General features: G+C 49.2%; 1 protein-coding gene across 1 annotated transcript in view; it reads left to right on the top strand.

The window, feature by feature from the left end:
- The window catches only part of LOC107288956 (histone deacetylase 5-like), a gene marked incomplete at its 5' end in the record, with an annotated part of 38,125 nt that extends 28,217 nt beyond the window's left edge, over positions 1-9,908 (top strand). Inside the window, one exon of the mRNA XM_015817636.1 lies at positions 9,751-9,908. Coding sequence (XP_015673122.1) covers positions 9,751-9,908 — 158 coding nt within the window. The remainder of the gene's footprint in view (positions 1-9,750) is intronic.
- Between the last annotated feature and the right edge of the window lie 1,811 nt (positions 9,909-11,719).

Raw genomic sequence — 11,719 nt, 5'->3', positions numbered from 1 at the left:
CTGTATATTCTTGCTTTGACAATATGCAGAACTGTCTGGTATTTTTATAGTTAAATCAGGCAACAGTGAAAGGGGAGGAGAATAAGGAAAGCCCGGGAAAAAGAAACCGGAAGTAAATCACATCTTCCAAGTTAATTGGAAGATGTGAACCATGACCCCAAAATAGGGGAGGGAAAAATGCCTGGAATGTATGTGCAACAGAAAGGAATCTCAGATCTAAGCATTTCCACCATGCCATACTGACATCTCTGTAACCTTAATAAATGCTTTTAGGATAAAAATATGCCTGAAAGTCCTTTTAAGTGTTTCGTTAATCAGACACATGACATCTTATTTTGTTGTTTGAGTCTCAGAGTGACTAGACCTGTTTCTAGACCCTTTGCTTTTTCTTCTAGACCAGAGCTTTTCAACTGGTGGTATGCGTACCAACGGTGGTACTTTGTCAACTGGCAGGTTGTACGCAACCTTCCTAGACAAGTGGTAGCGGGGAAGGGGAATGAGCTGAAGCAGCGGCAGCGTCGCACAAGTCTGAGGGAGAGCTGGAGTGCAGAGCTGTCAGGGCTCAGCAGTAGCCCCAGGATCAGCACAGGTGTTCTATCACAGCCTATAACCGTCCTTGTTAAAGGCACAAGGACCAAACCCCTGTTGAGAAAATAGGCTGGAGACTCAAAACAAAACAAACCCCTTTTAATATGGGTAACCAACCTGGCAAATAGTCCAGAAACAAAAGCAGCAAAACACAATCCAAATGGAGGAAATTGTCCACACGAAACACGATGCAAACAGAAAAGTAGTCACTGGCAATACTAACAGAACATGATCCCATGAAGTACTTTGTAAACGGTTGCCTTCAGCAACCAGCACCGCCCACACCTTCCCTTTTTATACAGCAGTCCCAAGGCGTTGCCTCTCAGTGCCTTCTCCTCCCCTGGAGTTGTCGTATTGACTGCTGCTGATCTGCTCTCGCTAATTGCCAGCGTCTACGAGCATCAATCATCATGTTCATCAGGTGTGAGTCTTCCAAGTCTGACTCATTCTCCCCACACAGCTGAGCTTCATCAGGAACACAACTGGAGGGCCCAGGCTCTTCATCAAACCGTGAGTCTTGTAATTCATCAGAGCCTCCCTCTGACCCTGATGGCCCTTCAAATGCCTCCTCCACCTCCTCCTCAGATTCCCCAGACTCAGCTGTTGGGAACACAGGCTGGCACGGAATCACGACACTATCCCACACCGCAGGGCCCTTCCCCCGGGTCTGCCGATCCGGATGCGGTTGGGATGGGAATTGGTCATGAAAGGTGGTCACCAAGGCAGGAGCATGAACGGTGGTCACATCCTCCCAGGTGAACTCCTCCGGTCTGTAGCCTTTCCATTCAATCAGGTACTGGAAGCGACCTTTCACCCAACGGGAGTCCCGAATGCTGGCAACCTCCTACTCGGGAGTACTGTCTCCATCACGTTGTTCCAGTGGGGGAGGTTCGGCTCGGCGAAGTGGACACACCGGTTGCTCAGGGACCAACAGAGAACGGTGAAAGAACGGATGTACCCGCAGGGAACGTGGCAGAGTTAAGCGATAGGTGACTGGATTGATGACAGCCTCGATTGGGAACGGTCCTACATATCGGTGGTCTAATTTCTTGGCTGGCAGGGTTGACGGTAGGTTCCTGGTGGACAGACATACCCGATCTCCCACCGTTAGTGGAGGCGTATCCCGCCTCGACCGATCAGCAAACCTTTTGTAGTCAGCCTTGGCCTTCTCTGTCACCACACCAATCGATGGATCGCCTGTAACTCTGCCATGTAGTCGTTCGCTGTTGGTACCGGTGAGTCTAGTGGGGAAAGAGGGAAAAACCGAGGGTGATATCCCACGTTGGCTAAGAATGGTGTCATCTGCATGGAGGTGTGCTGTGAGTTATTGAACGCAAACTCAGCCACTGCCAGATAGTCCACCCAATTGTTCTGCTGCTGATTGACATAGCAGCGCAGATATTGCTCGAGGATCCTGATGACCTTCTCAGTCCCTCCGTCAGTTTGGGGATGATGTGCGGACGAGAGGCAGATCTTGACATCCAACGCCTGCATCAACCCCTTCCAGAAACGGGCTGTGAACTGGGCCCCTCTATCGGACACGACCCTATCAGGAAGGCCATGCAGCCGGAACACCTGCTGGATGAACATGTGACCATGGCGATGCCCTCAGGAGACAGCAAGCGGGCAGACAGCAAGCCACGGCATGGGATGAAATGCGCCATCTTGGTCAGCATGTCCACCACCACGAACACCATCGTGAATCCAGAAGACGGGGGTACGTCCATCAGGAAGTCCATGGACACAGCCCCCCAGGGTCTTTTGGGTGTCGGCAAGGGCTGCAGTAGCCCGGGTGGGGCCCCTGTCGCTGACTTGGCCTGCCTACATGGGATACAGGATGAGACGTAGGCCTGGATGTCGTGTCGGACTCAGGGCCACCAGAAGGTATGGGAAACCAAGTTCAGGGTCTTGAACAGGCCAAAATGTCCCGCCGCTGGATTGTCGTGACACTGGCTGAGGATGAGTCCCCTGAGCGGCCCTCCAAGAACATAGAGCCGATCACGATAGTGGAGGAGTCCATCCGTGACTGTCCATGGGGAATTGGGCCCCACCTCCTCCTTTCACTGAGCCACCCACCCATCCTGCTGCTGGGCCTCCCGAATCCGAGCCCGTACATCTATCGGCTCCCGCACCGCAGCAAAAGACTCGATAGGGAGCACTGTCCTGGGCAGAAGCTTGTCTTCTGCTCAGGAATATTCGGGCTTCCTGGACAGAGCATCCGTTCTTTGGTTGTGACCGCTGGGTATGTACGTCACACGGAAATTGAACCTCGCAAAGAAGAGAGACCACCGGATCTGGCGTTGGTTCAATTTCCGAGCGGTCTGCAGGCTCTCCAAATTCTTATGGTCCGTCCGGACCTCGATTTGATGACGCGCCCCTTCCAGATGATGCCTCCAGGCCTCGAATGCCACTTTAATGGCCAATAGCTCCTTCTCCCAGATGGTATAGTTGCGCTCCGCCGGATTCAATTTCCGTGAATAGTACGCGCAAGGGAAGAGGGCACCGCCGGGCGTCGTCGCCTGGAGCAACACCGCCCCAATGGCAATGTCGGAGGCATCCGCCTCCACGACAAACAGCCGTTGCGGGTCAGGATGCTTCAGGATGGGCTCCTTCATGAAGGCTTCCTTTAAAGCCTGGAAAGCCCATTGTTCTGGAGCGTCCCACTGAAACCGAGTCTTTTTCTGCAGGAGCCGAGTAAGGGGGGCTATCATGGTAGCAAACCCGAGGATGAAAGTCCGATAATAGTTGGCGAACCCAAGAAGTCGCTGGACATCCTTCACACGACGTGGGGGTTGCCAACTCTGCAGAGACTCGACCTTACTCGGCTCCATGGCGATGCCCTCAGGAGAAATGCGGTGACCCAGGAACTCGATAGTCATCTGGTAGAACTGGCACTTCTTTAGTTTGGCGTACAGCCGATGTTCTCGGAGCCGCTGCAGGACTTGACGGAGATGCTGTTGGTGCACCTCTCGCGACGGGGAGTAGATCAGGATGTCGTCCAAGTAAATCACGACAAACTGATCTAACAAGTCCCGGAAAATGTCATTCATAAAATGCTGAAACACGGCGGGGGCGTTGGTCAGGCCAAATGGCAACACCGTGTACTCGAAGTGCCCGTACCGAGTACCAAACGCCGTCTTCCACTCATCACCCGACCGAACTCTGACAAGGTTATAAGCTCCACGCAAGTCCAGTTTTGTGAAGATCTTTGCCTCACGAAGCCGGTCCAAGAGTTCGGGGATGAGGGGCAGCGAGTATCCGTTGCGCACCGTGATGGCATTTAATTTCCTGTAATCACAGCAAAGCCGCAATTCACCAGACTTCGTCTTGACAAAGAGCACGGGTGCAGACACTGGCGAGGACGAGGGCCGAATAAAACCCCGAGCCAAATTCTTGTCCAAAAGGTCCTGCAATGTGGCCAACTTGGGGTCCGACATGGAATGCAAATGCCCCACTGGGAGAGGCGCGTCAGGGACTAAGTCAATGGGGCAGTCATAGGGCCTGTGCGGGGGCAATTGATCCACCTCAGTCTCGCTGAAAACATCAGCATAATCCGCCAATTCGGAGGGTAAGGAGACCCCCATGGGCCCCTGTACCTGACCGGCACAGATTTGGCAGGTGTGGTCCACGCACTGTAAGCTTGGAAAGGTGACCAAGTTCTGTGACCAATAAATCTGTGGGTCATGCGCCCGAAGCCACACCAGTCCCAAGACCACGGGGAAATGCAGGGCTGATGTGATATAGAACTGGATGGCCTCCTCATGTGAACTGATGGCCATACATAGCGGTTGCGTGGCGGCCTTAATTGGCCCAGACAGGAGCACTCGACCACCAATGGTCTCCACTAACATCGGCGGATCCACCGGGCATTGGGGAATCGCCCATTTAGCCACAAATGCTGCATCCATAAAGTTCATAGTGGCCCCAGAGTCAATCAACACATGGATGGGAATCCCCTTGGGCAACCTAGGGAGAATCAGGCGCACCTACAATATCAGATGCTTTGGGGGGTCCGTGGGCAGCATCTGAAGGGTGTCGCTCGGTGTTGCGGGATGCCCGACCCAAAATGCCTTTCAGGTCGGGTGTGGGCCATTTCCCGACAGGGGAGCAGATGGCAGTCTCGGGACAGGCTCAGTCACAGACGCCCTTCGTCGCTTCTTGGGGCAGAAAGCGGCCAAATGCCCAGGGTCCCCACAGTAAAAACACAACCCCCCCGAACGTCGCCTGTTCATCTCTGCCACCGATAGGCGAGGTCTGGCAGCACCTAACTCCATTGGCTCCTCCCTCTGGACCGGGGTCTCACGCACAACGGGGGCAGTACGGGTTTCTGGGGTGGCACGGTCACTCCTTCACTGCTGCAGCCGAGCGTCGATCCGCAGACAGAGATTAATGAGCCCATTAAGGTCCGGGGAAACATCAACACGGGCCAGCTCATCCAACATCTCCGACAATCCATCCTGGAAAGCGTCCATGAGCACAGCCTCATTCCAGGCTGAATCCTGGCTAAGCAGCCAAAATTCGCTGATATAGCCCTGCAGGGGGCGTCGGCCCTGCCTCAGAGCTTTCAAACGTCTGGTAGGTGTCTGGGTCTTGATGGGGTCCTCATACATCATCCGCATGTAATCACAAAACCCCACAAAGTTGTCCATCAATGGACTAGGTTGGGCTAGCAGGGGTGTGCCCCAACGAGCTGCAGAACCAGAGAGCAGGCTTATCATAAACCCCACTTTATCCCAGTCAGTGGGGAAATCAGCCGCTCTCACACTGATATACAGGTGGCATTGTCCCATGAAAACAGGAAACATGTCCAGATTGCCATCAAATTTGTCCGGCCTCGCAACTTGGCATTTTCTCCTGGGTGGTGATGGAGCAGCAGGAATATGGGCAGATAGCTGAGCAACTTGGGCAGATAACAAAGCCAGCTGCTGGGAGAGCTGGGCATTCTCAGCACGTAGCTGCTCCATAATAGTAGGGGGTTAGGCTGAAGGCAAACTGTTCTATCCCAGCCTATAGCCGTCCTTGTTAAAGGCACAAGGACCAAACCCCTGTTGAGAAAATAGGCTGGAGACTCAAAACAAAACAAACCCCTTTTAATATGGGTAACCAACCTGGCAAATAGTCCAGAAACAAAAGCAGCAAAACACAATCCAAATGGAGGAAATTGTCCACACGAAACACGATGCAAACAGAAAAGTAGTCACCGGCAATACTAACAGAACATGATCCCATGAAGTACTTTGCAACGGTTGCCTTCAGCAACCAGCACCGCCCACACCTTCCCTTTTTATACAGCAGTCCCAAGGCGTTGCCTCTCAGTGCCTTCTCCTCCCCTGGAGTTGTCGTATTGACTGCTGCTGATCTGCTCTCGCTAATTGCCGGCGTCTACGAGCATCAATCATCATGTCCATCAGGTGTGAGTCTTCCAACTCTGACTCATTCTCCCCACACAGCTGAGCTTCATCAGGAACACAACTGGAGGGCCCAGGCTCTTCATCAAACCGTGAGTCTTGTAATTCATCAGAGCCTCCCTCTGACCCTGATGGCCCTTCAAATGCCTCCTCCACCTCCTTCTCAGATTCCCCAGACTCAGCTGTTGGGAACACAGGCTGGCACAGAATCACGACAACAGGGCTCCAGCTGATTGGCGCTTCCAGAAGCTGGAGGTGCACTGAAGAGAAGAGGAGGCGGGTAGAGAGGAGAGGATATAAAGGAAGGTTTTGGCAAGAAAGGGCCTGCGAGGGGCTGCTCCTGCCCCGCCCTCCCCTGCCTCCTGGGCATGTACACAGGAGGCGGTGAATGCCTGGCGTCCCTGCTGACCATCCCTGCTGACCACTCAGAAAGAAAAGAGGCAAGAGAAGTGTTTCCCCCAAGATGCCAGCGCTTGCCCACTCGCCGCCTCCTGTGTGTACACCCAGGGGGCGGGGCAGAGGCAGCGGGGCGGCCCCTCACTGGCTCCAGGGCTGCCCTGTGGATCTAAGACTGACCGCGTTCTGGCTTTGATGGCCGCCACCAGGTTGTAGATCAGCGCTACACCCGCCACCAGCACCTCCATGGCCCGCTCATTGACCTAGCCTCATACCCACGAGGCTTCCCTTTCACCAGGACCGCCCCTGCCCGTGTGGGATAGCTCCCCCTCCTGTCATCCCTTCCTGAGCACGGAGGAAGGAAGGAGGGGAGGGAGGGAGGGAGGAAGGAAGGAGATGGGAATGAGAAGGAGGGAGGGAGGGAAAAGGAAGGAGATGGGAATGAGAAGGAGGGAGGGACAGAGGGAGGGAAAAAGGAAGGAAGAGGTGGAAATGAGAAGCAGGGAAAATAGGAGAGGAAAGAAGGAAGGAGATGGGAATATGAAGCAGGGAAAGAAGGAGGGAAGGAAGGAAGGAAGGAAGGAAGGAAGGAAGGAAGGAAGGAAGGAAGGAAGGAAGGAAGGAAGGAAGGAAGGAAGGAAGGAAGGAAGGAAGGAAGGAGATGGGAATGAGAAGGAGAGAGGAAGGGAAGGAGGGAGGGAGGGAAAGAGGAAAGAAGGAGAGGCAACTTGGTTGGAGATGCCCCAGTTCACGCAGTTCTGCTTCAATCCTGGATCCATTGAGACTTGGGCTCAAAGGAGAAAGCAATTTTGTGTTCTGTTTTGTCACAGACAGGACTTTGTTGGCATTCCAAGTTAACATTGGTATTCTTGAATTGTGAGCTCTTAGGAAAGCATCCCCTCCTTGTATGTTGCAAATAGCCATTTCCAGTGGGGAAAACAGGACAAAGCAGAGTGGGGAAAAATATTTTCCTTTGCTATATTTCCAGTCGGAATTAGACCATGGCAGGGTCCCTACAGAAGAGCCCTTTTAAGGATTATGTATTAATAGAAAAGCAACTAACTTACCTCTGTTTCTAAACACTAAAGCTGTTGCACATAAAAAAGAGAGGAGCTCTGGCCAACTATCACAGCCACCATTTTGACAGTTTTGCTGTACTGTTGTCTGTGGACGCCCCCACTAAATGCAAGCACGGGATAAACTGAGCCTGGTTTGTTCTCGGTCTTTTAAGTGGCCACAAACTACTAGCAAAAGTGGCATTTGATCACAAGGCAAGGAGGCATCAAGAAATGTTTCCCCTTTTGCATTTGAGCATCCAAGAAGGGACAGGAAAGGAGAACGGGAAAGAGGAAAGACAAACAAAAAGAAGGAAAGAGGGGAAGGAAGAAGAATGAAGAGCGAAGGAAAAAGAAGAAAAGGGAAAAAGAAGGGAGGGAGGGAGGGAGATTATAATGAGAGGGAGGGAGGCTCTGAGGAAAGTCCTGCCTTAGCACTTGGCCACCAGCAGCCTTGCTGCCCTTTCGCCATCCCCTTGCCCCCTCCTCCTGACCTCTCCTGGTGGTCTCCCATCCTATTGCTGAGGATACTTTGGTTACAAAGATAGGTCTCCTCACATGGAGAGGGAGTGGGCCTCTCTCTGACCCATGCATTTTGCCCTCCTGCACCCACCATGAGCAACCTGGCCAAGGAGAGTGAGCACAGCAGCAGCAGCCTCAAGGAGGAGGTAAGCGCAGCCAGGCGCCCCCTCGGGGAAGCGGGGCTGGGCTGGGTTGTGGGGTCCCAGTGGCCCGGGAGCTCGAGGGCCGGGCTGGGCACTTGCCCTCCACTGCCCAGTGCTGTGGGCAGCCTGCGCCGCCATCCGGCATTGATTTCTGACTTCCCCTGTTGCAGTAGAAGGAAGCATTAACATCGAACCTCAACTTTTTACTTTTCCATAATAGTATAAACTAGCCATTTCTAGAACAACAAATCAATCTAATCAGTAAAACCCAAAATCCCCCCCCCCCTTTTTTTTTTAGTCATCAAGTTTTTGACACCTTTCTAAGCACTGGTAGTACTCAAATATTGTCATGTCCTAAAAGTGGTACAATCTGTGAAAAGGTTCTAGACCTTTAATTTTTTTCAAGTGTTTCAATTATTTTACATTTGGTACAGATATAACTTTGATCTTCCATAGGTATGCATTCATACATAGCACATAGTTTGCAAACTAGAACAGCGTTGGCCTTTTTTTCAATGACTGTGTGTTTTTCATGTGTTTTTAAAAGTGTAATTAAACATTTAAACAAATAATTATTTTTCCTCTCTTTTTTGAGAAACTTATAAAGTTTATATAAAAATTTAAATTTTTAAAGAAGTTTAAATTTATATAAAAATTTAAAAATTAGGAAATTAAAAATTATATACTAATGCAAAAATTAGAAAAAATACTTTTATAAAAATTTAAAACATTTAAAAATTTAAAAATTATACAATTCAAAAGCCTAACTTTTGTTTATTAAAAAAACTACCTTTAAACTTTTAAACAAAGATTGGATTTGTGGGGGATTTGTTGAAGTAGTACTTATTTCAGCTCAAGTGGCTGTTCTGCAACATCCACAAATAATCTTGTTTAATGTTATTTAAACAATTCATGTTACAAAATTTGCAGGTGATCTAAAATAAATAACTTCAACATCTCACCATACATGGGGTTGGGGGGGGGGTTAGTTGCACCAGGATTTTGATTCCTGATTCAGAGTCATAAAATTTAGGATTGAAACATGCCTTAGAGGCCACCCAGTTCAGCCCTCTAGAATCACCAGCTACAGTAGCCCAAACAAATGGCCTTCCAGTATTTGCTTAAAATACTAGAGAAGGAAAACCCACTACCTTCTGAGGTAGTAGTTTACATGTTTTTCTAAATTTTAGCACAAATCCTCTTGCCTGCACTTTCTACCTGTTGTCCTAGTCCTGCCCTCTGATGCACCAGGTTTCTTCTGCGACCTGTCCAACAACATTTAGGTGCTAGAAGACAGCACCCCTGAAATTTCTCTTCTCTAAACTCCACTTAACTGGCTAATTCTAACTTTCTAGTCCTTCTCAGGACATGTTGGGAATGCTAGCCATTTATTTTAATTAATTTCCTGAAGCATGATTATAACAAGAGTCTGATTATAGGCATGATTATACCAACAGATGTTCCATATAAAGACTTTATTATGGTCATTGATCAGAAAGAATTAAGGTGTTACATTAGTGGTTTCATTGACAATATGATGAGTTTGAGAAAGGAAGAAAGGTAGATGTCCTGGAGCAGCTCCAAAAATCCACCATAGTACTAGCATTTCTAGCCTAACGCTTTGCAATTTTATCACAGGCAAACACTGGAATTCGGTGAAAAGTTCTGCAGCAATTATCGGCTGCTCTTTGCTAGAGGCACAGAAGGGTGAGGCAGAAGAAGCAGAGACAGTCAGTGCCATGGCATCACTGTCAGTGGACACAGAACAGGGAAAAGCAGACTGTGGTATCCGGTAGGTTCGTTTTGGAAGATGACAAGTGTCTGTGAGGGTTTTGACTGAGATCTAATCTGTCTGACCAAGTTGTCCCAGCACCATGTGTGCCACTGTTTCTTGAGTGCAGGTATTATCACATCTACACACCCTGATTCATCAGGAAGACAGCACTGCTTGTCTTTTCTTGCTTTGCATCAACCAAATGTTTTCTGACTTCTCTTGACCTAAGAATTGCTATCCGGTGCACCTGCTGTAGGTGGTCCCCACTGTGCTGTTGCTTAGAAGACCTGGCTCTTCAGCCAGGCCTTTGGCAAGGGAGAGTGAGACCCTTCACTCATCACACTTGCCTTATTTTATCTTTATGTTTTATTGATTTTATTGTAATTTACTTGTTTGATTGTTATGAGTTATGAGCTGCCCACAGATATTGAGAGTCAGGCAGCATGCAAGTTTAATCTGTTATTATCTTTTAGCTTTCTGAGAAAAGTCATTGCTCTATTGTAGCTAAAGTAACAAAAGGCCTTTCTGCAGCTTAGTGCCATCACCTTTGTTTTGTCAAATGAAAAGATAAAAAAGTTCACCTCTCAAGAGGAGGATCCAAACCATCACTGCCTTTTAAGGACATACAGTACATAGTCCTAGTTCAGAAAGAGACTAAAAGGGCAGATTCTGCTGATGTGCCAGAAAACATAGACAGATATGGTCAGGGAAAAAAGGAGTTGTCTAACTCAGGGGTCCCCAACCCCCAGTCCGTGGACCAGTACCGGTCCACAGCATGCCAGTAACCGGTCCGCACAAACAAGCAAAGCCCCATCCATGGGATGCAGGCAGCACACAAAACCACGCACCCTCCAGTCCGCAGAAAAACCTCTCTCCACAGAACTGGTCCCTGGTGCCCAAAAGGTCTAACTCAAAATTAGGGCTTGAAATAAAACATGTCTTAATAGAGTTGATTTCCCCTCTCTGTACAGTCCTGTGAAGTAGAATTCACTGTCCTTAGTTCAGTGTTTCACAATCTCAGTAACATTAAGATGTGTGGACAACAGTATGCTGGCTGGGGAATTCTGGGAGTTAAAGTTCATACATCTTAAAATCACTGAGGTTGTGGTTTGTTGGTCCTTAATTTGTCAGAAACTAGGATGAATATACTAGTGGTCAGAGCACATCTGGAAGGGGCTAGGTTGGAGTGGCTGCCATTGGGCCTCTCCTCCACCCAGAACAAAGACTTTCAACTGGTAGTGTCCCTACTACTACTAGAACAGCCCTTGAACATTGTTTGATCAACAGCACAACCAATAGCTCTGTTGACCTCTGTACCAGTGAAAGACCATTAATCAGCATCTCTTTGCCTTCTTTTTCCTTCTTCCCAGACCAGTAGAAGAGCCAATGGAGGCTGAACCAGTGTTGTGAAGTGCCAAGACTTCAATTTCTGTAGCTGTCACTCCATGGGTTTAATTGGTCATTTGTGAGTTTGTTAAAACAACATTGTTTTTATCTATTAAAAAGAAAAAAAAGAGTTGCACTGGACAAAATGAGTCTCTGTATATGTGCGTGGTCGTGTCAGTCTCCTAGCATTTGTTCTCACCAGCATCACCATTTTCTCCTGACTTTTTGGAGATTTGTGAGGGGACTGGTGGGGGGTTTCACATGGACATCTCCATTATTCCTTTCTTAGATATCATTCCCTCCCCCTCATCCCTCCATTGGACACTAAACCTGTTCCCTTCTTAGGACTGAAAAAGCCATTTTGCTACTTAAGGAGAAAAATAGTTTCTCTCTTTGTCTCCCATACAGACATATAGTAGGAGGGGCAAAGAGATGTATTCTTCCTCA

Source organism: Protobothrops mucrosquamatus, unplaced genomic scaffold (assembly GCF_001527695.2).
Source record: "Protobothrops mucrosquamatus isolate PMUCROS unplaced genomic scaffold, P.Mucros_1.0 scaffold609, whole genome shotgun sequence".
NCBI classification, from domain to species: Eukaryota; Metazoa; Chordata; class Lepidosauria; order Squamata; family Viperidae; genus Protobothrops; species Protobothrops mucrosquamatus.
This window is presented reverse-complemented; position numbering and strand designations above follow the sequence as displayed.